Here is a 26,538-nt window from a genome sequence, read left to right on the forward strand (position 1 = left end):
CAGAGCCTACCTGAAATCATTGGGCGTAAGGCGGGAATACACCCTGGAGGGGGCACCAGTCCTTCACAGGGCAAGACTCTTTTGGACTGTGGGAGGAAACCGGAGCACCCGGAAGAAACCCACGCAGACACAGGGAGAACACACCACACTCCTCACAGACAGTCACCTGGAGGAAACCCACGCAGACACAGGGAGAACACACCACACTCCTCACAGACAGTCACCTGGAGGAAACCCACGCAGACACAGGGAGAACACACCACACTCCTCACAGACAGTCACCCGGAGGAAACCCACGCAGACACAGGGAGAAAACACCACACTCCTCACAGACAGTGACCCGGAGGAAACCCACGCAGACACAGGGAGAACACACCACACTCCTCACAGACAGTGACCCGGAGAGGGAATCAAACCCACAACCTCCAGGTCCCTGGAGCTGTGTGACTGCGACACCTTACTGCTGCACCACCGTGCTGCCCAAGATTCATACATTCAGACAAAAAAATATTTAGAATATTGATATTTTATATCCAAGCCACCTCCACATGACGAAAGTCATTTGTCTTTTGGAGTAAATGTTTGAACGCAGAGCACATTTCCCCCGTACCTGTCGCTGTGCCTAAATGACTCACGTAATGAAAGTACGCCATGTTACGTGTAACCGCAGTGATGCATTATGTGAACAAGTCAGAATATTACAATAATCACGATACTGATTTATTTTTTCTTATCATTTAAATTTTTTTGCGATGTTATTGCACATGATGCGGTATGACACAGCCCTAGTGCAGACTGACTGAAGTCCACAGCTGTTAGTATGAGAGCAAACACATTATTGTTACTACATACTGCATACTGCAATAAACCCATACAGACTTCCATTCTTCATTGTCATAACCTAATAAACATAAATCAACATAAGAACATTATAAACACTAAAGATAGTTAATAGATCACCCCCTTTAAACTCCAAGCTTGTTACAGGTCTAAAATAAAATGGCTTGACTTTTATGTTACAAAAAAAAAAAAATCTGTTTCTCTCTGGGGCGGCACGGTGACGCAGCAAGTAGTGTGTCGCAGTCTCACAGCTCCAGGGACCTGGAGGTTGTGGGTTTGATTCCCGCTCCGGGTGACTGTCTGTGAGGAGTTTGGTGTGTTTTCCCTGTGTCTGCGTGGGTTTCCTCCTGGTGACTGTTTGGTAGGAGTGTGGTGTATTCTCCCTGTGTCTGCATGGGTTTCCTCCGGGTGACTGTCTGGTAGGAGTTTGGTGTGTTCTCCGTGTGTGTGGGTTTCCTCCGTTGGTAGGTGGATTGGCGACTCAAAGGTGTCCGTAGGTGTGAGTGTGTGAGTGAATGTGTGAGTGTGTGTTGCCCTGTGAAGGACTGGCGCCCCCTCCAGGGTGTATTCCCGCCTTGCGCCCAATGATTCCAGGTAGACTCTGGACCCACCACGACCCTGAACTGGATAAAGGTTACAGACAATGAATGAATGAATGTTTCTCTCTGTAAATGTATTACTCTAAACATAACACTATAGCTGTATGCTGAAATAGTATTGAAAACAGATTACAAGGTTCAGTTGTGTACATCATTTTATATTTATGGATTATATATAAGCAGTTTTAGCTTTAATATAAGATGTAAAAAAAAAAGGTAAGATTTCTGAGTAGATTCATTTTCATTTAGACTGATCACACGGTTGTTGTTGTTGTTATTGTTGTTATGCTTCTTTATTTATTATTGTTAATACTATCCAAGTATGCTAGGGTGGTTTCCTAACTGCTATATGAGTAACACATTTCAGCACATTCCCAGCACTTCTGTGGATCCTTCCCAGAATTCCCACTTCACAGGCGACGTGCTGAGCGTCCATTACGGATTGAGAGCACTTGAGAAGTGAGAGGCAGGCATTCAGTCCACGTACCACTCCAGATGAGCAGCTATGCGATGCAATGCTTGCAATGCCGTTTGCCCTTTATCTAGGGTTCACAACATGGGTTCCCCTCTAGTGGTAAACCTGTCATCTGTCTACCAGTCTTGTCTGGGTTATATGCTTAAACAATGCCAACATGAGTGCTATAGTGCTGCAGGGTTTGTTAAACATGATTACCCTGATATTATAGATTATGATGACGTCTGGTACATGTTCCACAAAAGTGGAAACACTGACAATGTTAGACTAAAACAGGTGACGCCATCTTGCTTTGGGATAAATCCAACATTCTGGATAGGCCTAGCTCATCGCTACAGAAAATGTGCAGGTGAATAATCCACTATCGTAATCGGAAGAGGTCTCTGATAAAACACGAACACGTTGGCCTAACACGGTTGTGTAGCTGAAGACTACTTGGAATTGGGCTTTGTACAACATGTTTAAATTTTGAGCGAGGTGATTGGCTTCGTTGGTAGTAGCAGGAATTTTTGATCTGTTACACGTGATTTGATGTCACATTATCGCCCCCTATATGTTGCCTCTATTTGGTAACTGGTAGTGTATCTGTACAAGTGTCTGTAACCAGACACCCATCAAATAAGTCTGATTCCCCGAAATAGCCGCTAGCCGCTCTTGCGTTTCAGCTGAAGAAGGCAGCTTGGCAGGTTGCTCTTACTTTCTGGAGGTATTGCTTGGATGTCATGTCAGCAGCAGGTCAGTTCCCTGCTGGTCTAAACCGGCTCAGAGCAAACTCCTTAGCCAGCGCTTCACCACATCTCTTAAAGGGGTACCACAGGCCCACAGAGAATGTAAGGATAGTGTCTCTCTATGTTACCGAATGTAGAGAAGACTTTAATGCACTGCTATAAATTCTTCGCCACACTGAAGCCGTGATGCATTGGGTATGATGTGATTCAGAGGAACGACAGCATTTTAGGAAGGTTTTTAAAAGAATAAAGTTAATAATTTGACAATAAAGTCAGTCCTTCAAGATTAAAGTCATTTTCTGAAAATGTCAAAGTGTTATAATCAGAATAAGTGGCAATATTGCAACCGTATGTGGTCCTGATTTATGGAGCAAAAACAAGGTCAAGCGGGGACTGGAGAGCACCTTGACTCGTCGTGTCATGTGAGTTGTAAGCCCCCACCCAACCCCCCCGCCCCTCCCACCCCTAGTAATTAATCACTATCGTAGGTTTATTTATTTATTTATTTATTTGTGGGGTTGGTTAAAAGCAGTATATAACAGGCAAAACAAATTAATATATTTTTTATTTCATGCATACGTTTGTATCACTGTGTAATATCAGTGTGTCACACTTTTACATGTTTGTATTTAGTATTTGGCTCAGTGCCTTTGAAGTTTCTAATTCAGCTAGTGGATGTATAATTAGAGTGTATGTCTACAGTATACAAAATCATCTGTACACCTGTTGGTTTACATGTGGCATTAATACTAACCTGCTGCCTTCACATGACTGCTATTCCTGGGTAAATATTTTTATAAAGCAATTAACCATAGGCTTATTAATAAGTATTTAAGTTAGACATATGATTTTAGTTGTGTTTCATCGTTTACCTGTTCGTAACCTGTATATAAACAGTATAAACGCTATACAGGACATTGTAACATCTGAAAAGTATTTTCTATAGTGACGTACTTTTTTTGTTTTTTGTTTTCTTTAAACGTTTATCAGTGTCATCCCAACTGGAGGCTAACAGCAATGGAAAGATAAACTGTGCATCCCTCATAGAGCCCTGGGTGCCTCAGTTAATGGAAAGTGATTATGTAACCATTCTGCTACCAAGAAATCCATTGTAAGAGGCCAGGCTGAGGAATCAGACTGTGTGCTGCTGCTATCAACGCCAGACACACCTCCAGTATAACCATGGGAAAATAAGGCAAACCCTGTTGTCTTCTAGATCAACTTTTCCCACTCCCTGTGCTTGCTGGATTGGGATTTTAGGAAGTCAAAGGCACCAAACTAATTCTCTGAGTCTATCAAAAGTGAGTCATTGGGTTTGATTTGGTTTTCTGAGGGGTATAATGTACAAAAATGTTGGAGCCTTCAACCTCAGAACAAGAGAGAAAATTAAAATCTCAGTGATGAAATACAGGTTATTTACAGCAGAGTGTTTCTACAGGGTGTAATCCTGTCTTGGCTCAAAAATTAAGAATTGTGGAAACAATAACAATGCATATTTTACACTTCTAATTCTCACGTATGCACATTTGGCCCTCAGGGCTGAACACGTCTTGTTCTACTGGTGAATATTCTTCCAGCACGTGTTTGAGCTCTGTACCTCTATGGCTGCTATGAAAGGAATTCTCCCAACAATACCATTGTTAGACAATACCAGTCATTAACACCTAGTTGTATGAGACTGAGAACAATGTATATTCCAGTCTTTTACTTACAGAAGTGTGTACAAGATGCAGAAGACTTACAGAAGCCGAGCCTCCACTCGTAATCTTTCAGTTAAATATGTACGTAGGTATTTCAGTGTGTAACATTCTTAATATTTCACTCATCGTGACTAAAGTAATACTCTGGTAGTCCTAGCAGCCTATAATGACTGCCCATGCTCATGGTGTATGATCACTTCTTTTTATTATGTGCCCTGGATTTGGCTTAAAGGACTAATCCTTGACAACCACTTTGGAGAACAGTGCAGACGAACTGTGTGACTGTCTGTTATGGCTTTGTTTGTTAGGACACAGTAGACCGTTCTGTCTGTCTGCTGCTGCAGAAATCATTCATTATCTGTAACCGCTTATCCAGTTCAGGGTCGCAGTGGGTCCAGAGCCTACCTGGAATCATTGGGCGCAAGGTGGGAATATACCCTGGAGGGGGCGCCAGTCCTTCATAGGGCAACACACACACTCACACATTCACTCGCACACCTACGGACACTTTTGAGTCGTCAATCCACCTACCAACATGTGCTTTTGGACTGTGGGAGGAATCCGGAGCACCCGGAGGAAACCCACGCAGACACGGGGAGAACACACCACACTCCTCACAGACAGTCACCCGGAGGAAACCCACGCAGACACAGAGAGAACACACCACACTCCTCACAGACAGTCACCCGGAGGAAACCCACGCAGACACAGGGAGAACACACCACACTCCTCACAGACAGTCACCCGGAGGAAACCCACGCAGACACGGGGAGAACACACCACACTCCTCACAGACAGTCACCCGGAGGAAACCCACGCAGACACGGGGAGAACACACCACACTCCTCACAGACAGTCACCCGGAGGAAACCCACGCAGACACAGGGAGAACACACCACACTCCTCACAGATAGTCACCCGGAGGAAACCCACGCAGACACAGGGAGAACACACCACACTCCTCAGAGACAGTCACCCGGAGCGGGAATCGAACCCACAACCTCCAGGCCCCTGGAGCTGTGTGACTGCGACACTACCTGCTGCACCATCGTTCCGCCCTTATTTATATCCAGAGTGTCTTAAAAGTTTTAGTCATGCTGCAGTAGTTGGTTAATGTATTGGTAAGACTATTGCTCAAGGACTCTAATGAGTCTGTGTAGAAGCAATATTACCCACTACATTAGACCACGTGGGATGCAGGATGCAGGCATCCAAATATGTATCACAGACTCATTCTTTACTTCAAAAACACACACATGCACACACAAAGGAACCAGGACACCTTCTCACTTGTAGAGAGAGAACCACGGTGACGTGGGGTTTGGTTTGAGGCCCCTCTGTGCAGACGCATGTATACGTTAAGTGTGGTCTGCTTGCGCACGAGAAGCCGTAACCAGAGAGCTAAGCCGGGTTTATCAGCCAAGCATATCAGCCAAACACGACAAGGCCTTATAATGGAAATATGTCAGGAATGTGATACCAGGCTTTAGTGTTTTTACTTAACCCTTAAAACGGAAAGCATTTTTAATGGTATTTAATATCCAGTACACAATCTTAGGTACAGGGGTTGGACAATGAAAGTGAAACACCTGGTTGTAGACCACAATAATAATTTATTAGTACGGTGTAGGGCCTCCTTTTGCAGCCAATACAGCGTCAATTCGTCTTGGGAATGACATACACAAGTCCTGCACAGTGGTCAGAGGGATTTGAAGCCATTCTTCTTGCAGGATAGTGGTCAGGTCTCTACGTGATGCTGGTGGAGGAAAACGTTTCCTGACTCGCTCCTCCAAAACACCCCAAAGTGGCTCAATAATATTTATATCTGGTGACTGTGCAGGCCATGGGAGATGTTCAACTTCACTTTCATGTTCATCAAACCAGTCTTTCACCAGTCTCGCTGTGTGTATTGGTGCATTGTCGTCCTGATACACGGCACCGCCTTCAGGACACAGTGTTTGAACCATTGGATGCACATGGTCTTACTGGTGCAGTGTGGAGTTAATGAAGATTGTCCACCAGGCTGCTCCAGTTTAGCCATGAAACCTCCCACACTACAATGACAGGGGTTTCACTTTCATTGTCTAACCCCTGTATGTGAAATTGTGATTAAACAATAGTGTCTGTGTGTTTTGAATTGTACTTTGCCCAGTTTATCATCATTGTTATATAAAAGCAAAATGACAGATGTGTACACGATGTAGACGTCTAAATGACTTTTCAGGTTGTTGTTTTTTTTTTTTTTTTACACAAGTTAAGCTTCACTGAAGGGTGCTATTGTTTCCTCAGTAAGGTAGTAGGTAAGCAGGATTTCCGTTTTGTAATTCACAGAGGTACACACGGTTTAATACCCTCGCCAGATTGTAACCCTGGAATTCTACTGGTCTAAGATTTTGGCCTCAGAACGCAGAGATGTTGTGCAATTTCCCGTACACTTGCCACCTTAATACCAAAGAGATTTAAGAATGGGACGTACACATGTTGTAGATGAAAAAAAAATGGTGTGTTATGCCATTCTGTGGGTGGGAATGCCAGCCTCACAACACACACACACATACACACATACACACGCACACCAAAACATTCACAGATTCTGTAGCACTGAGAGTCATGTGGTGAGCTTTTTGAAGTTGTTTGAACCTTGGCCCCCTTTTTCATTCTTGTGTGAGCAGGACCTAAATCCTTTGTGTTTGGCAGCAAAAGTACAGTGCATTCAGTTATTCCCTTGCATCCAGCGTACTCACACACACGCACATATAAACAAACACACTCAGCTTTTATAATGGCCTACGTGAATGCGCAGCACGTATTACTGAATATTGCATGCCCGGAGACTCGCTGACTGGGCCATAACAATGCACTTCCATACTTCTATTGTTTATCACAGTCCAGTGTGTCTCGAAAATCAAATTTACTGGTGGAATAGCTGCAGAAAAACACTGAAATGCAAATGTGAGCTGATTCTAGGGCTCCATTATAGCATCTCTTCAGCAGTGTGATGGTAAAACTCAGAAGTTGTAGGCCTTTAATACAGACCAATAATCTCTGTTGTTTAACCAAAGTCAAACTAAATATAACAGTTTTAAGAAAAATAAACATTCCTTATATTTTTTAATGAGCTTGATGTTGGATGTATACATTGCTTGGAAATGAATAAAGACTAATAGACTAATTCAAATAGGAATATGATGGATTATGGAGTAAAACATTACAAATGTTATAGACGGACTATAAAACCAAAATCAAAATGGAGGATATAGACCCTTTCCTTTGATGATTTGTTGTACAGTTGTTTTTAAATGTTATAATTAATTTACTACTATCTTAACCAATATGGGGCGGCACGGTGGTGCAGCAGGTAGTGTCGCAGTGACACAGCTCCAGGGGCCTGGAGGTTGTGGGTTCGATTCCAGCTCTGGGTGACTGTCTGTGAGGAATTGCTGTGTTCTCCCTGTGTCTGTGTGGGTTTCCTCCGGGTGACTGTCTGTGAGGAGTGTGGTGTGTTCTCCCTGTGTCTGTGTGGGTTTCCTCCGGGTGACTGTCTGTGAGGAGTGTGGTGTGTTCTCCCTGTGTCTGCGTGGGTTTCCTCCGGGTGACTGTCTGTGAGGAGTGTGGTGTGTTCTCCCTGTGTCTGCGTGGGTTTCCTCCGGGTGACTGTCTGTGAGGAGTGTGGTGTGTTCTCCCTGTGTCTGTGTGGGTTTCCTCCGGGTGACTGTCTGTGAGGAGTGTGGTGTGTTCTCCCTGTGTCTGCGTGGGTTTCCTCTGGGTGACTGTCTGTGAGGAGTGTGGTGTGTTCTCCCCGTGTCTGCGTGGGTTTCCTCCGGGTGACTCTGTGAGGAGTGTGGTGAGAGTAGGTGTGAGTGAATGTGTGAGTGTGTGTTGCCCTGTGAAGAACTGGCGCCCCCTCCAGGGTGTATTCCTGGTAGGCTCCACGACCCTGAACTAGATAAGGGTTACAGATAATGAATGAATGAATGAAAAAAGGAATATTACCTGTAGTATTGAATGATGACCTGCAGTGTTGAGTCTAATGTTACATGATGACCTATAGTCTATAGTCTAATTCATGATTTACAGTGTTCATTGATCCACGGTGATGAATGATGATCTAAGATATTGAACTGTGATCTACATAGTTGAATTATGACTTGTAGCGTTAAACACCTACTCTTGCGTCAGCCTTTATCATTGCATAACTCATCATGTGTTTTTGGCAGAGCTCCACAGCGTGCTGCATGGCTCTCTCAGGCTATAGGAATTACTGGAGACAAGCTTCACAAAAGCACTGAACTGGGGCGCTAGGCACCCATTGTTCCCCAGACAAAAGCCACTCGGAGACTCTCAGCCCCATGTGCTCCAGAACAATGTTTTGTATCGTCGAGCAAATACTGGGACTGTTCATGTCATACTGCTGCATGATCCTAAACCTCGTTTTTGTTTTTTCATTCTGTTGCAGCTCCCAGGAGGACGAGAGGCCAATCTCTCCTTTCTACGTGAGGTACGCTGCCAGTTTATCTCTCCGCCTTTCTCTTAAGACTTCTCCGTTGTTCTCTCTTTCTTTGTTTTATTTCCTCCCACACACTTACTCTCTAACCCTCTCTCTCTCTCTCTCTCTCTCTCTCTCACACACACACACACACACATGCTTGCTTCATCCCTATTTTTTCTCTGTCTCTTACTGATCCTTGATCCCCTGCTTTCTGTTTCTCTGCCTCTCGTTTTTTTTAATCATCACCGCGCTTACTCATCCTGTTTTTATTGCCCTAGTAACAAAAACCCATGTATTTATGGAGACGAAAACGAGCAGAGCCCTAATGCATTCATTCATCAAGCGGGGACTCGGCACATGCAACAGTTGTCTCTGCTGTAGTAATTTGCCCAAGTGCATGTGGTGTTGTCAGAGTGCAGCGTGTTCTGAGCCAGTTATTAGTCAAAATAAGCTCTGTAAAACATAACCGGCATCACAGGAATATGGCATAGCATAGGCATTCATAAATAAAGAAGCGAATGAGACAGCTACTTTCAAAATAATTTATTAAATAAGGCCTTGTTTTTGGACCGTGAGAGAAAATGGGAACACCCAGAGGAAACCCACGCGGACACAGGGAGAACACCCTGGAGTCCCTGGAGCTGTGTGACTGCGACAGATTTAAAATGATAGATTTCATCAATTGTTTATGCCATCAGTTTAATTAATCAGAGTGACTCCAAATAATCAAATATCACTTTAGATGTAGCATACCTAGAATAGCATTGGCACCCTCCTAAACCAAACAGTCCCTGTGGGAGCTTCATTATTTCCTCTTAGAGGTGAGTCATTGACTTGCAACAGTTCTGTTTTTCTACAGCAGTTTGTTAGGTGACCCTTCACATGTCTCACTATTTACAACCTTGCTGTGTTTACCTAACACGGAGCACGTGGGACACACTCCCGGCGTTTATTAACCTGAGCCTGCTGTAAACCACAGAAATACAAGCCAGCGTTGTGCTTCAGGTGACAGCGCAGCTTAGGAAGGATGTTCCAATTTTAATGCCCACTGAGGACCTTCTTCTCTGTGAGCTCCTCAGCTCTTATCACAGCCACTACAGCATAACACACAGGTTAGACTCTTAGAAAGTGCTCAGAGTTTGTTTAGATTTTACTGAAATGCCAAGACAAAGTTTCCATTTAGTATACTTCCCTTTCTCACCGCTTTTGTTTACCTCCATTGAACACAAAACCTGGATGTTAGATATCAGCCATTGTCTTTAGCACAAACAATCCCTACATTCATTCATTATCTGTAAGCGCTTATCCAGTTCAGGGTCGCGGTGGGTCCAGAGCCTACCTGGAATCATTGGGCGCAAGGTGGGAATACACCCTGGAGGGGACGCCAGTCCGTCACAGGGCAACACACACACTCACACATTCACTCACGCCTACGGACACTTTTGAGTTGCCAATCCACCTACCAACGTGTGTTTTTGGACTGTGGGAGGAAACCGGAGCACCCGGAGGAAACCCACGCAGACACAGGGAGAACACACCACACTCCTCACAGACAGTCACCCGGAGGAAACCCACGAAGACACAGGGAGAACACACCAACTCGAACCGACAACCTCCAGGCCCCTGGAGCTGTGTGACTGCGACACTACCTGCTGCGCCACCGTGCCACCCCACAATCCCTACAAAGTTATTCAATTCTGTGGTGCCTGCCTTAGAAATTCCATTAAGTCAGGGCTCATTTACCTCATTTAGACAATGCAGTATCATTGATCCTCAGAACTGAATACGCATCCTTTGTAGAGTATTTTCCTAAACATGAAGGAGTATGGGCAGAATTTCTCGGCGTAGCCAAGTGGTGGAAGGTGTCCGGTTTGGTGGTCTCAGGATTCCATGACTGCTTTTTGCGGATGATGTGGTCTTGTTGGCTTCATCGAGCCGGGACCTGTCGAGAGGAGCCAGTTGAGGTGGTTCGGGCGTCTGGACTGGATGCCTCCTGGACGCTTCGTGGTGAGATGTTCCGGGCATGTCCAACGGGGCAGACCAAGAACATGCTGGAGAGACTACATGTCTCGACTGGCCTGGGAACGCCTCGGTATACCCCCGGAGGAGCTGTAGGCGGTCGCTGGGGAGAGGGAGGTCTGGGTTTCTTTGTTCCGACTGCTTCCCCCGCGACCCGGACCCGGATAAGCAGTGGATAATGGATGAAGGAGTGTGTGTTTAAGTGAGTTATATAGGAGTTCCACGAGGTGCTTTGCATCTAAAACAGTTCTTGAAAGAGCCATGCATTCAAAGAGTCTTTAGATTCTGTTAACCTCTTGATTGTTGCCACAAAGCAACGTACGAGTGGGTAGGCATTCATTCTTGCTGTCCTTCATTGTGGTGAAGTGAGATCCTCGGTCATTCCAGTGTTGCCAAACCTCCTCCTTGGCAGACTTGTCACCAGATGGACGTCTATGACAGAATGGTTTTCAGGTGTTCACTTGGACTCTGTCTTTCTTCAGGGACTTCCTGGTGTTCTCTGTATATCAGCTTTGTTGTCCGTACACGTCCTGAGCGTAGTGCCATGAATCAGATGGATTTATAGGCAGTGTAGGTTGGATTACCAGTGGACATAAAATCTTAATGATAGTCAAGCTATAAAATATGGCTCATAGTATGCTCTCCTATTGAACTACAGCAAAAATATGTGACTAAGAATGTTGCCACGTTGCTCTATAGATACCTAGATATTTGAGTTTTTCATCTGTATAAAGTCCAGGGCTTGTGTTTGACTCATCTTCTCATAATGAGACAGTTGTCCCTTCTGAGTCTGTCCTGAAGTTTCCTTTACCCTCAGATATGGCTGGGAAATTATATATATATATTTCAATATTTCTATATACATTATTTACAGCATCTGTCAGTAACGGTCATCACAGGAAGCTGCCATCAGTTGATTGCACAAATTGAGTGTTAAAGTCAGTTCAAAAATATTACTATTGACAAAGCCATGAGGTTGTTGTTTGATGGTGATGTCATGATGCTGTCAGTTCTTGGCAGTTGTTCTGTGGCATTTTTATTGTTCATATTGATATCTGAATTATATCGTATCGTCTGGAATTTAGAAATATCACAAAATATCACAAGCCAGGTCAAATAATTATCTCAGTAATGATGAACTCGTTATGTTTTTAGTATAGAAGTAAGGAAGCCAATTTCGAATAATTTAGTAAGTGAATTCTTGAACATATGCCTTTTACAGCGTTTTTCCTAACAGCACTCATTTTTTAAGTAACAGGCTCCTTGCTGGGTGTTAGGTGCGGGTCGCTGACTTGCCGGTCTTTGGCCTGAAATGGTTTCTTTAGCACAGAAAAGACTGATTTTGGACTTTTTCTCACTCTGGCTGAGAGTCGCTGCACTGTTTCTGTTTTCTAGATTTGTGGCTGTGTGTTGACAGGTGGACCGGCCTAATCCTGTCTAATAGGCGGCTGCTCTGTAAAACTGGATTACCTGATCATGGAGGCTGAGGCTTTTACGCTGTCTGTGTTTTTTATTTAAATGGACACTGAAAATGCCACGTTTTATGTTCATTTTCGTGCTGATGGATTTGACAACAGGTCAACTGAATAACAAGGTAACAACTGAAACTTAGACAGGTGAATATGAATACATATAATACACAAAAACCATGAAAACGATGCCATAATGCAGAGATAAAGTGGAAAAAGGCCATAACAGGTGTAAATATGGACTGTGAATAGGAGCAGATTACTAGATGCTCCTCCATGCTACACATAGAAGTAGATTTAAGATTCCAGTATGAAACAGCCCTCACTATATTATTTGTATCATAAGCAGTTTGTACATATTTTCTACAGGATTTGATACCTGCGATTACTCTTGTTTTATACATACAGTTCTAGTTAAATTTAAAGTTTAAGCACCAGTGATATGAAAGTGTCAAACAAATAAATACAGTGGAGTTTGAGTTCCTAACTTGTGTTTATTGATAGTCAGAAAACATGTTATTTCTTACTAATTCAAGGAAAAAGGTTTAAAAGACCGTTGGTCTCCCCCCTCCACGGTGTTGGGGAAACTCTAATAGGCGTCTTGCCTGTGACGTAGATGGTGGACAACAACTCTAGAAGCTGCACTTAATTTAATGCAAAATGAGGAAAAGGTGTGTTGTTTTTGGCTGCAATCATTCAATGTACAGTGGGACATCTGTGAACAAATGGCCCAAAGATCCCAAAATATCCAGAAAATGGACTAAATTTGTCAACTTTAAACGGACACTTTGGAAAGGACCATCCGCTCACTCCGTTATCTGTAGCTCATTTCACTGGCGCTTTTCCAACAATATGGGCATGTAAGGACACCAACGAAAGGTGTTCAAGAGCCTCTGTAACATGGAGGTAAACAGGGTAAGGACACTCACTTCGCCTGTTTTAGTTGGTGTTAGTTAACGTTAGCTTGACTCGCTAAACTCGGTGTCTCAGATTATACTCGGCTACGTAGCTGCATTATGGAGGTTTATAGTGTCGGATGAATTCGAGTTCGACTTCGATCACATTTACAAGAATAACGGTACCTCTACATTTGAGTTTAGCTTATTGCTAGGCTATTGTCATGAATAATGTTGGTTATTTAGCTAGATACTGTCGTAACAGTCAGTCATAACGGTGTTTTACCGCGGCGTTGTTCAGCTGTTGTCCACCAGTGACGTCACAGTTGCGTTCAAGGATTTCCGTAGCGAGCTCGGGTTTTTCCGTCAATTTAATAAATTTTTTTAGTTTTAAAGCAAATTAAGCTGCTATTTTCATTTTAATTCATACTTATATCTGTCAGTAACTTAAATAATGTGAAATATTCATGGAGCTCCATTAAGTGGTGCTTAGCCTTTAACACCTGATGATTATTACTTATTTTAAATTATATTTATTGGCTTAATTTAAGTGTACATTTTACTAGAGTAGTGGTTTCTTCAGAGCAACAGAAATTAATAAAGGCCATAGTTCCACACTGACTCAGTGAAGCAGCTCTAGATTTGTTGAAATATGGCTGTGTACTAACAGTTGGACAGGCCTCATAATCGATATGCTACTTCTCTGACACCTTTCTAAAAACCCTCATCCTATTGATAGCTGATTATTTAATTTATTCAAAGTTTTAAGCCTTTTTAACCCCCAAGACATAGCAATGTTCTAGAACATGTACCATTTCAACAGGGTGACTGTGAGCGTGTTTTTTTAGCCCCACAGACAGCAGTGTAAAGTTACATGGCACAGACCCTCATTGTGGCCTGCTGCTGTTTATGACTGAGAGGCCGTAGTGTCCCTGCAAGCATTTTGTTTGCTGCTTGTTTGTTTCTCTCACTCGCTACCTCAGCACAAATCTTATCATGTTTTCATCCGCTAACCAATCAAATGAGACCTTTATTAGATAAGTCGGTACATAGTGTGCCCAGGTTTATGTGTGGGATTGGATGGCTTTTAATGGTTTAATGTTTTATTTATTTATTGAACTAGCATTGAATATGACAGTCAAGTTATTTGTTGCTTGTTTATTATTATTTAATTTAATTCCATTTTTTTTGCTCTCAGGGCGAATTTACCGAGATCTTTTTAGTTGCTTTGTATTTACTACGGGCAAAATGTCAAATTTTCTATTTAAAAATAAAACAGAAAAAGTTGACTTTCCCACACTCCCATCACTCTGCGTGTCACCACCTGAAATCGCATTCCAAAATGCTCTCTATCCATAGTCCTCACAACCCCAGACATCAGATAGGGAAGGGATTGTGTCTACAGAACTGTGCTGTGGTTTTCTTAGACCTTGACCACCGTAGCCTTGACGGAGATCTCGAGATCCCCACTCATACATGTTGCATAACCAAGACCTCATTGTGTACTCATCGGATCCCTGACTGTAATCAATGGCCTACTTATTCAAACAGCTGTTGGTCCTTCCCTTTATTTGGAGTCTGACAGCACCAAAAAGCCATGGTCCTGATGACTCATCCTCACCTGCTTTAAAAGAGAGCAGCTGGCCTTAAGTGAATCTGAAGCACTGACCCTGAGGGGTGCATTGATTTCACGTTAAGGCTGAGATGATATGTCTGGAGTCACTGTTTATTTAAGTGTACAAAGCAATGCCACCATTTTAGATAGTGCAGTCGTTTCCTGGAGCAGCTGACGGATCTGTTCACGAGCAGCTGGTTAACTGACATCTCCTTGAGTGAAGTTATCGTAACTACAGTATCGGCTTGCGGGAATAGTTTAAAAATAGACTAGACATAACAGCAGATATTACTGAGGCAAACAGAGGCGGAACTTTGCTTATTATTGTTGGTATATGTGTAGAAAATGTAATCAAACCACACCGAGTTTAATCACAGCTTTTCCTTGACACATGAGTAGCACATTGCCTTTAGGAGTTTGAAATATCTGTTTATAGTAAATTATAATAAGGTTTTTCTGATATGATGCGAATGTTCTGTAGGTTTCAAACTATTGGCAAAACCTGTAAAAATAATCAGATTTGTCTATGATTCCATATCTGAGGAATTTTTTATCGCATTGAGGACTTTTAATAACATAAATATCCAGTGGTGACCAATGTGCACCAATCAAATTGCCATTCATGGTCCATTTATGACAAAAAACCAATATAACCAATGGTTAATGTTGTAATGAGTTTATGACGTTTTATTCCACACTTTTTATTCTACAGTTTTTACACTTTTTCTAATAATGGAGGCATCTTTAGCTGTGTATGGTATTAAGAGGTTATTCAAACTAGTGGTAAATGTCTCCATGACGGCTGCAGTTTGTATCTCTGTTACCGAGTGCACAAGTTTCTGATCTCTTTGTACACCAAGCATTTCAGACCTTCATTACAGCAAGCAGCCTTGACCTTCCCATAAAAACCCCTGACCTTGGGCTGGGAAAAGCCTGAGAGCAGAGCAACGCTTCACGGTCTCATGGCAAAGTTCATCATCGTGATAAAGAGCGGCTTTGCTTGGATAAGTCGTGCCTTCTGATATGAATTGTCTTGTGTGTCCGTTTTATTTTGGAGCTGTTGTAATCTCTCTCATCTGCTGTAATCACTTGTTTCTGTTCCATCATCTGTTTGCTGTTCAGCCTCTTTCCCACAAAGCAATGCTGTCACTGTAAACTGGCGTGTTTATGTAGAACCACAGGTAGCGTCAATGCCTTCTTAAATTTAATTCCAGTCATTTAGGGCTCCACAAAGACGTCTATATGCAGTATTATTATCATTATTACTATCATTATTATAATAGTCCGCTAAACAGGGTGGATTAAAATCTAATTCTTTCCATTGCCTATTGCCATTTATCATCATCACTGTTTGTTTGTCTCATGTTCAAATCTAGTAGAATTTCCCCCACCAATGAATAGTATATTCTGGTAAAAACTATATATTAAAGCTTTGTTTACTCATGTACTAGCTACACTACTGTGCCGTAGTCAGTCTATTTTATGTTATTCACTTTCAGTTTTTCTTGGAAGCTTAATGCAGGGATAAATTCCCCACCTCCAAAGTTTAGTCTTATAAGTTTTTGCGTTGTTGGTTTCTTCCAATCCAAGGAGTCCCAAACACTTTCAGTGATGATGAGGGCTCTGCTTTCGTTCATTCATTGCTGCCCATTCAAAGACGATGTTTTGAGTTGTTTAATGTTGCTTGATTCACTGTTCACTAGTGGAAGCTTCTGTATCTTATGCAGCAAAAGCACAACGATGATGATGATGATGATTTGTGATATACAGTTATAGTTCTTGTCTGCATGTGTTGTCAAAATCCATGTAATGCAGTGTGATAAGTACAGACACCTGGGACATGGAACAGGAGTAAAGACTGTGAACAAAGAGCTCATATATCAGCCTGTTTCTACATTCCAAATTCCTCTCATTCACGAATTCCTGGCCTCAAGTTCTTAGTTGTTCTCACTGATGAGGTGGAGTTTCTGGCGTTGTTATCATCTTATGCTAAAGATAATTAAATAATAATAATAATAATAATAAAAGGGCGGCACGGTGGTGCAGCAGGTAGTGTGTCGCAGTCACACAGCTCCACTCCGGGTGACTGTCTGTGAGGAGTGTGGTGTGTTCTGTCTGTGTCTGTGTGGGTTTCCTCCTGGTGACTATCTGTGAGGAGTTGGTGTGTTCTCCCTCTGTCCGCGTGGGTTTCCTCCGGGTGACTGTCTGTGAGGAGTGTGGTGTGTTCTGTCTGTGTCTGTGTGGGTTTCCTCCTGGTGACTGTTTGTGAGGAGTTGGTGTGTTCTCCCTCTGTCCGCGTGGGTTTCCTCCTGGTGACTGTCTGTGAGGAGTGTGGTGTGTTCTCTCTGTGTCTGTGTGGGTTTCCTCCTGGTGACTGTTTGGGAGGAGTTGGTGTGTTCTCCCTGTGTCCGCGTGGGTTTCCTTCAGGTGCTCTGGTTTCCTCCCACGGTCCAAACACACACGTTGGTAGGTGGATTGGGGACTCATAAGTGTCCCTAGGGGTGTGTGTGTCTGTGTGTGTGTGTTGCCCTGTGAAGGACTAGCGCCCCCTCCAGGACCCACTGTGACCCTGAACTGCATAAGGGTTACAGATAATGAATGAATAATAATAATAATAATAATAATAAAATATTGTGAGTAATATATTAGCCATCAACCTATAAGTAGTTGCTGTTTTCAGAGAATGTGATTGAGTATATTGTCTGATTTGTGTCATATTCACAGATCATTGGTTAATGAAGCTTTTGACATTTTTTCTTCATACTGCAATATCTATAACATGCTGTATTCTCTTCCCTCAGTTCTCAGCTCTCTCCTGGTCACTGCAGGCCTGACTTAGAACAGTAAGTGATCATACAGTGACTCAAAATGATAGCACCCCATCCTGATAATATATTCTCCTTAATTAAATCATTGTTAAAGATGATTCACTCTAATAATCAGAATAGAGAGTTCAGCTCCAGTGTAGGCTGAACTGTATCTGTAGCTCTCGTATATATTTGTTTCTTTTTTGCAGAAGGGAGGATGTGATAGCTTTGTCTCTTCCTTACTCTCTTTTGTGTTCTGTAGTTATTTGGAGAGGACCATCCGCTCAGCCGTGGAGCAGCATCTCTTTGATGTTCACATGCAGGAGGGTCAGAGTTCAGCTCAGGGATCTGAGTCAGATGGACGTTTCTTGTCTCCCGTGACGACGGCTCGACAGAGGAGGCGACAGCAGCGAGAGCAAGAGGAGAACCGTGAAAGATGCAGGTAAGGACCCCACGAATCTGAGCTTTCAGGGTAAAATACAGCAGTTTAACTGAATCCAAGGCACCAAACACCTGCTTGCAGTTATAGATTTTAATTTGACCCTGTTTACACCTGGTTGTGTCTTGAATATCAGGATTATATTCAGGTTGAGTTTATCAACATGAAAATACAGGTGTAAATGCATCCAAGACGCGTTTGCTCAAACCACTTCAGGAGGTGGCGTGAGATGCAGTTAAGCAAAATGCAATGGAAGTTATTGCATACACTTCTCAAACCACATTCAACCACCAAAATTCTGCTCAGTGTGGTACATCGCAACACAGGGTCCAAGGAGGTTAATAACTGGGGCCCATACAGTTGCTCCACAGACAAAACTCTTTCGCATATCATGTGCTACACAGCATTTGGAGTTCAAAGTGGTTAACCAAAGACACTTTCGTCTAGCAACTTTAAATGCATATAGTTAAAATCTCATCAGAATGTAGTACACATAGAAGAAATGACAAAAAAAAGTCTTTGATCGTCCAATCAAGTAGTTTTCAACTTCTTTTTTATTCTAGATATTTACCCAAGATCTTAACGAATTAGTCAGCTGGGGTTGCCAAATCCTGCAGTGTTTCTGAACTGGGAGAGTGCATGTTGAATATTTTTCACATGAATCCAGCCTCAACTTCTTTTAAAGCTGCTGCTAATAAAACATCAGCTCAATGTGCTTGGAATAGAATGTTATCAGCTCTATTCTCTTATGTTAGCTTACAGGCAACCAAGTTGGCTAACATTGTGCTATATGTAATTGTAGAGAGAGGGAGAGAGGGGGAATTTACCCTTAATGCTATGGTGACCAGACGTCCTCTTTTACCCGGACATGTCCTCGTTTTTTAGACTGAAAAAAATGTCCGGGCGGAATTTCACAAACGTCCGGGATTTTGTTTTTCTAGAGCTTACACAGAACTTCGAGAAGTTTCGTTCACAAACTAGTCCCGCCCTCCCCTACTCCGATTGGTTCGCTTGAGTGAGAAGGGGGCGTGGTGAAGTAGCCTAAAATCTTCTGATTGGACAGTCTGACTGTAGAGCTACCGTTATTGGTCGATAACCTTCTATAAGTGACCCCTTCAATGATACACCTTCATTCTAATACACTAAGTTCTAGTCTTACTTATTTATGGCTCTAGAGGTTAGTTATTAGCTAGGTATGATTTGAGCTGCGATGAAGACTGGTTGTCCATTTGATTGACCCTATCCTCAGTTCCATTTCTCTGTATCTTCATCGTATATCTAGCTCACGGATCATTCCGATAAAGAGAACAAAAGAAACTGAAAACATGAGATTAGAAGCAAGGCAGTTCTGCTCAAACAACACTGGCTCATCTGGCCATCAGAGAGGGTGTCGATAAACAATACAATCTGCTATAAGTAGCTGAGACCTTAGCATGTCCTGCTCACTCACGTTGTGAGATCCTTGCTCATGTTGTTTGAGCCTTCTTGAAAAGACTCTGCCAGACTTGCCTCATGTTTTTCTGACTTGCATGTTTCTGAAAGCAGATCTTTCTCTTCAGCAGGGATGACATCGATAAGGAGAACATGCCGTCCCTCAGCCTGAGCGGCTGCGTTAGCGTTAGCCTCTCCGAGGAGGAAGAGAGGAGACAGGCCAGTGCTCAGGAGGGTCCCAGGGCCAGGAAACCCAAACACAGCCCTACTCTCGGCGAACTGTCCCACAATCAAGACTCACCTACGGTGAGTACTGCTCTGTTCAACTCCCTCCCACCCCCAAACCCAACTCACGGTCTTCCTCTCTTTCCTTACTTCCTTTGTCTTCTCTTTATGCCACTATTGGTCATTTTGGTAATCGAGTAATCCCCTGGAGATTTGGTCGGGCAGAACCAAATATGTCGTTTTAAATTAGCACGAAGAAAGCAGGATGACCTGATGACCTTTCTTCACATTCCCAAAATACCTTATTGGAAAAGGATGGACTGGAAAACTAGACGGCAACAAAGTGTAGACGACATGTCCGTGAGGCTCTGTTTTGCAATGTAAGAGATCCCATCAGGAGAATTGAAATTGAAATAAAATTGTTTAAAACTAATCAACATTTATTTGCTGAAATTGAATCATGGGTAATTGGGTCCTCTCGTCTGTTCCTCCAATGAGACTAGAGCTGTCTACCTACATATCTATTGTTTAACACAGACCCTAGATTTTTATTGTCTAACTGTAAAGGGCTGGTGTTGTTGCAGGTCAACTTTAAAAAAAGTCTTAAAAAATATGCTTTCCATTCCATAAATACATGCACACAGTTCTGTAGCTAGTTTTCCTATCTTTCTCAACTCCTGAGAACGTTCTCAGAAGAGCAGTGACTCAGTTCTGGTAACTGACAGCAGTATATTAAGAGAGAGGCTGACAGCTGGGGGCAGGGAATGATGAGAAAAAAAGACACAGGACACAAGAATAACAGCAGGCCACGCTTGCCTGGAGAGCCTTCTAGCTAAACTGCAGACGGGCTAATAAGGCTTTAATTAGTGTGTGCTTCTTTCTAAAACAAGATATGTCACTGAAGCATATCCTGTTGGTATACTGTATATTTCGGTGTTGTTCGTAACACTAATAATAAACAGACAACACCACCGTGCCCAGTCTAAACGACTTTTTCGTCCTCCTAAAGTATTATGAAGATGCATACTTCTACACAGAACACAAAAGTAGGATGTAAATCTCCTAAATTCAATTTTAACGTATCTATATTTATTTATTTATTTATTGCCATTCTGGGCTTGGACGGAGTGTAAAATGACCCTGTTTCAGTGAGCACTGCATAGTGAGAGCTTTATCACCCCCTGTCTGTACTAAAGCTGCCTTTATATCATATCTACGTTTCTATAAATTACAGCACTCTGCTACATAAGAGCTCCGACACACTATCGCCTGCCGACAGGGTTTGAAAATGGAGCCCACAGTGATGATGATGATGAGCTTTTAGTATGGCTTACATAAGACTGGAGGTGCCAACAGACTCCCCTGACACACATAGTGCCCCATGGATGTATAATGCCATAATTGAAGTATGAACTCAGGGGTGACAGAGTACAGTGTGCTTCTTTTGCTGATGCAACACAGCATTTTCATTATCTATAAATGAAGGGAACTCTTCAGCTGCTCTTCTTTTTGTGGCAACAATGTAAAGACAGACACCACATGGTCTTCGTGTGTTTCCAATTTATTTTAAACCAATTTTAACTGAATTTAATTATAATTGCTTTGTTCTGTTGAGCATTTCGTGTGTTACTTGTTGATGCTCATGTACCACAGAAAAACAACAGGGAAGAAATATAAAAAGAAATAAAAATGGGGGGACGAAGAAACAAAACAGAATTTTATTTATTTAATATTTTAAAATTAATATCATTATAATATTTTCTCACAGTCAAATTAAAAGCACGTATCTCCATTTTGGTTGATTTTTGGTTTAGTTGTGTATATTTTTTTTAACACTGCAGCTGTCCCTCACATCGTGATGAATGAACCAATAGAAATTCTCCAAAATTACTTGGAATAAAATCTATTTAGGGCGGCACGGTGGCGCAGCAGGTAGTGTCGTAGTCACACGGCTCTAGGGGCCTGGAGGTTGTGGGTTCGATTCCTGCTCCGGGTGACTGTCTGTGAGGAGTGTGGTGTGTTCTCCCTGTGTCTGCGTGGGTTTCCTCCGGGTGACTGTCTGTGAGGAGTGTGGTGTGTTCTCCCTGTGTCTGTGTGGGTTTCCTCCGGGTGACTGTCTGTGAGGAGTGTGGTGTGTTCTCCCTGTGTCTGTGTGGGTTTCCTCCGGGTGACTGTCTGTGAGGAATTGGTGTGTTCTCCCTGTGTCTGCGTGGGTTTCCTCCGGGTGACTGTCTGTGAGGAGTGTGGTGTGTTCTCCCTGTGTCTGCGTGGGTTTCCTCTGGGTGCTCCGATTTCCTCCCACAGTCCAAAAACACACGTTGGTAGGTGCATTGGAGACTCAAAAGTGTCCGTAGGTGTGAGTGTGTGAGTGTGTGTGTTGCCCTGTGAAGGACTGGCGCCCCCTCCAGGGTGTATTCCCATCTTGCGGCCAATGATTCCAGGTAGGCTCTGGACCCACTGCGACCCTGAACTGGACAAAGGTTACAAATAATAAATGAATGAATGAATGAATGAAAATCTTTTTAGATTTTATCCATTGAAAGTTAAGTAGGTTTTGTCCTTCTCGTGTAAAGCTACAATTTTGGAAGATACGTGTTTTTACTTGGACATCCACAGTTTACTTATATAGTACTTTAAATTTCATACATAAAATGACTTCAGTAATTAATCATCTGCAGATAATTCATATAACTTTAAAACATTTTCAAAATAAGTTCCAGATCTTCATTCACAGGGTTTAAGCTGTTTTCATTTTTATTTTTGGTTGTGAAGGTTGGTAAAGGACATGACTGGCCTGTTATTACTCAGAGTGATAGTGCATCTAAATGAGCACCTGCTGGACATTATTTCATTGTTTTGACTTTGTTTTGTTTTCCAGCCTCACAGATCATCCAGAGCGCACAACAGAAACACGTCAGAGAGCATGGATTCCACAGATAACAGGTATTAACACTAGAGTCTTTATCACTAGCGTGTAATTTGATAGAGATACTTTGCAGACCTCTGTTGTTTTGTGGTTTCCATCTGCTTGTTTGAATTATGCTTCCTGTTACACTCCGAAAAAGAAGTGTTTGGAAGTGTTTCCAAGTGAAATCCTCTTAAATCTAGACAATCAGTCTAATATTTTTCGTTATTTTGAGAATGTAGGGAGCATTTTATGAAGTTATTTAATTTTCAGGGACTAAAAATTGAGGCGTGTCATCTGAGTGTGTCTGATTATTTCCAGATCATTTTACTAATTTTAAGATGTGCTCCAGTCAATGAAAGTGATCTGCCAATAAAACGATACTCTGTCAAGGGAGTTGGTCCACTGTGGATCCAAAGTTTTCTCTGCTTGTTCATCACAGTGACGTTTAATGGAGTGTCATTTATGGACAGCGCCTAATCACATAAACGGAGAATCTGCTGAGTCTGAAGGGCGTTCAGAGGGTTGATTATTTGTGGTCTGGGAATGTGTGGAGAGCTCACTTGCAGTGTCCTAGCACCAGGAATTCAGTCAGCTTCCTGCTTGATTTGGAAATGTTTGCTCTGCTTTATCAGAATTTCAGCGAATGAAATGATGCCGTTTTATATCCGTTCCAGGGAAGATCAGAAGACTGATGCTTCAGTTAATTCTCAGGTAAGCTCTTGTTCTTTATATTTATTTCTTTCTTTACTGTTTTCTCTCTCTCTCTTTTATGCCCATCCCTCTTTTCTTCCTCCCCCTTATTGTGATTTTGCCGTGTGTTTCTGGCTTCCAAACACGTAGGTGAGGTTGTGATGCAATAACTGAAGGTGTTTCTCCACAATAATGCTCCATCAGCTCAGTGTGTGTTGTAGGAGACCGGAGAGCCTGTTTCTGTTTGTTTTTCTGTGAGTGAACATGTGGACAGACTGCATATTTGCAGAAGTACACCTTAAATCAGGTGAGAAGGCAGCTAGGCATACAACTGTTCACTACGTTCTGCTTGGAAAGACCTAATGTACATAGTGTACAGTTTTCACTCCTCACGCAGAATAAAAACAGGTTTGGTGTCTGAAGTTCTTAAGCTTTGAAATGGAGTTACGAGTAATAACACGTACATTTGAGCTTTGCTTTTGTACTGTGAAAATGTAAACAGACTTACTCTTAAATAGATGCTTGCTATGGGTCCGATTGTGATAGTATTTAGGGAAACTGACCATTATTTATATATGTTACGTGAAGGTTGTTATTGAGAATATCATCAGTACGTAAAAAACTTAATGTTTCATTGCAAATGACTCCTTTTAGTCCATTATAACATGTTAAACACTGATCAGAATAATTCTGTTGTTAGATTTTAAGTGCAGAGCACCTCGTGGATGTGGCTTTTAACTGACTAACTCACTCACTCACTAATTCATTTTCATTATCTGTAAGCGCTTATCCAGTTCAGGGTCGCGGTGGGTCCAAAGCCTACCTGGAATCATTGGGCGCAAGGCAAGAATACACCCTGGAGGGGGCGCCAGTCCTTCACAGGGCAACACACACACACACACACACTCACACCTACGGACACTTTTTTTGAGTCGCCAATCCACCTACCAACGTGTGTTATTGGACTGTGAGAGGAAACCCACGCAGACACAGAGAGAAAACACCACACTCCTCACAGACAGTCACCCGGAGGAAACCCACGCAGACACAGGGAGAACACACCACACTCCTCACAGACAGTCACCCGGAGCGGGAATCGAACTCACAACCTCCAGGTCCCTGGAGCTGTGTGACTGCGACACCTACCTGCTGCCACTGTGCCGTCCATTCACTCACTCACTCATGTTTAACAAAACAGTCTATGGTGTGTGTGCTGTTCAGTGCTTTACATCACTGACATTGTGTATTGTTATGTATCTGTAGAATCATGTTGCATACTGTTTGTTGAGAGTGTAACTGTGTAACGTGGGGTTTTTTACCTGAGCTAGGGATTGAACCTTCTTCCTCTGCATAGAAGTGGGCACCCACCATGACACACCAGACATTACTTTATTTATCGCTCTGTTTTTGTTATTATCCAGATACTTAAGCAGTGTTCGGTTTAAATGTCCCTTTAGGCAGCTGCAGATCTCTGGCAGAGGCTTTTGGAGCCAGCAAAAAAAAAAAAAAACCTGAGCAGTATCCAGGGACTCCACTGGTGTTAGAATGCGAACAGCCAGGTGCTGCAGACCAAGTGGAATGGAGCTTGGCCAGTCCCGTCCACTCCCATCTGTTTCTAAATACACTGTCCACTGCTGCTCCTCTGGGCCAAACGCTATGAGCTTAAACGCCCAGATGGCCGTAGCTGAGATAGTTTGCTTCCCTCAGTGTGTGCCACCTCCCTCCTAAAGGCACCGCTGCCCTTCCACCTGGTGCTTACCCCAGCCTCCTGACCATGCCAAGACTCTGTGGCACAAAGGCTGCACCAAGTAGGTTTAAAAAACCATGCCACTGGAATGTGTTAGTGTGAAGGGGCTGATTTGTTTTATCCGTTTTATAAAAGAACTGCTCGTTATGAAATGGACCAGACAGTGCATTCACTGCTGCAATGTTTTTGTTTAAGGCTTAATCTCAAAAACTGTGTGGAAATCATTCTGCAAGAATGCGTTTCACAACTGCTCTCTTCCTCTAGCCTTTTTACAACCTCTTTTTTTTTTTTTATGAAGCAGAGATTTTGGCAGTTGTGCCCTTTCTGAAAAAGCAACTTCATTACAGCTTATTTAACCCTTTAAAACTGCAGGTTTATCATTGAATTATTAATGAAAATAATTAAGTCTTAGTATCCACTTTCTGCATTGTAAACAATGGTAATTGGAGAGTACGTTATAACCAGTGAGTTGTTGGTTTATGTCGGCTTATATCTGAGTGGATTTGACTGTGATTCTGATGTTAGATTAGAGTCCATTTTCTTTACAATACTCTGTCAACATTATCCTGTTTACTGCAAGCTAAGCGTCCAGTAAGTTGATACATAAAAGTCATAGTTAAGTGAGTAACTCGGTGTAGACCTGCGTTTTATATTGTTTCATTTAGCGCCTTCTAGTAACTTAGAACACCTCTCTCTCCAGCTTCATGTCTCAATACGTATATACATGCACACACACATACGCCCACGTACACATACAGAAGCAGCTGCCTCTTACTGTATCAGCATGTCATTGCATGCCACACATTACACACAGAAATCCAATCCTTCTCTATGCTCTGGTGGCTAGAACACAGTGTCCCAGCTTTGCATATGGTCACCATGCATTTGCATGCAGCAGTGCATTACTCTGTCTCACCGCTGAGCAAAGATAACATCTGATACCAGGATCCTAACTGACTCTGATGCTCAGAAAGCTGTACACTGCAAGAAATAATATCTTACTGGGGGAACTCTAAAATCTAGTTGCCATATCTTATGTATCAAATTTTTGTAGTTGTAGTTGTAAGTGTAATTAAAAATCTATTTAACGTATATTTATTGTCATTCTTTCACTGAGAAACCACACAGTTATAGGTGTGTTCAAGTTATATCAGAAAAGCAAAAAGCAAGACTTGAGATGCATGCTTTTTTTAGAAAGTGATTATTTGTGAAAGGTTTTAACGTTTTTATCGCTTGGATTTACACTAAATCCACTGATTTTAACGTAGACTGCTACTAAACCTTCTGTCCACAGTATTTTGGCCTGTGTGGATGGACGGAAATCCCAGATTAGAATATACAGGGCACCATCTTGTAAGGAACACATATAGACACATTTGTTAAAATTGTAGTATCTGAATTTGTCCACTATTATCCCTTGTAAATCCTGTGTGTGTGTGTGTGTGTGTGTGTGTGTGTTTG

The 26,538-nt window shown here is 42.5% G+C and overlaps 1 protein-coding gene across 11 annotated transcripts in view; it reads left to right on the forward strand.

Moving 5' to 3' along the window:
- fam13a (family with sequence similarity 13 member A) overlaps positions 1 to 26,538 on the forward strand; it is a 77,547-nt gene that overhangs the window by 33,802 nt on the left and 17,207 nt on the right. For 7 of the 11 annotated variants that reach the window (XM_066678714.1, XM_066678708.1, XM_066678711.1 and 4 more), the window contains 6 exons: positions 8,799 to 8,840; positions 17,632 to 17,673; positions 17,900 to 18,079; positions 19,636 to 19,813; positions 22,611 to 22,675; positions 23,273 to 23,351. In XM_066678714.1, the coding sequence (XP_066534811.1) occupies positions 8,799 to 8,840; positions 17,632 to 17,673; positions 17,900 to 18,079; positions 19,636 to 19,813; positions 22,611 to 22,675; positions 23,273 to 23,351 (586 nt within the window). The remainder of the gene's footprint in view (positions 1 to 8,798; positions 8,841 to 17,631; positions 17,674 to 17,899; positions 18,080 to 19,635; positions 19,814 to 22,610; positions 22,676 to 23,272; positions 23,352 to 26,538) is intronic. The other 4 variants (XM_066678719.1, XM_066678716.1, XM_066678715.1 and 1 more) reach the window with 3 other exon arrangements.

This window comes from Hoplias malabaricus, chromosome 8 (genome assembly GCF_029633855.1).
Source record: "Hoplias malabaricus isolate fHopMal1 chromosome 8, fHopMal1.hap1, whole genome shotgun sequence".
NCBI classification, from domain to species: Eukaryota; Metazoa; Chordata; class Actinopteri; order Characiformes; family Erythrinidae; genus Hoplias; species Hoplias malabaricus.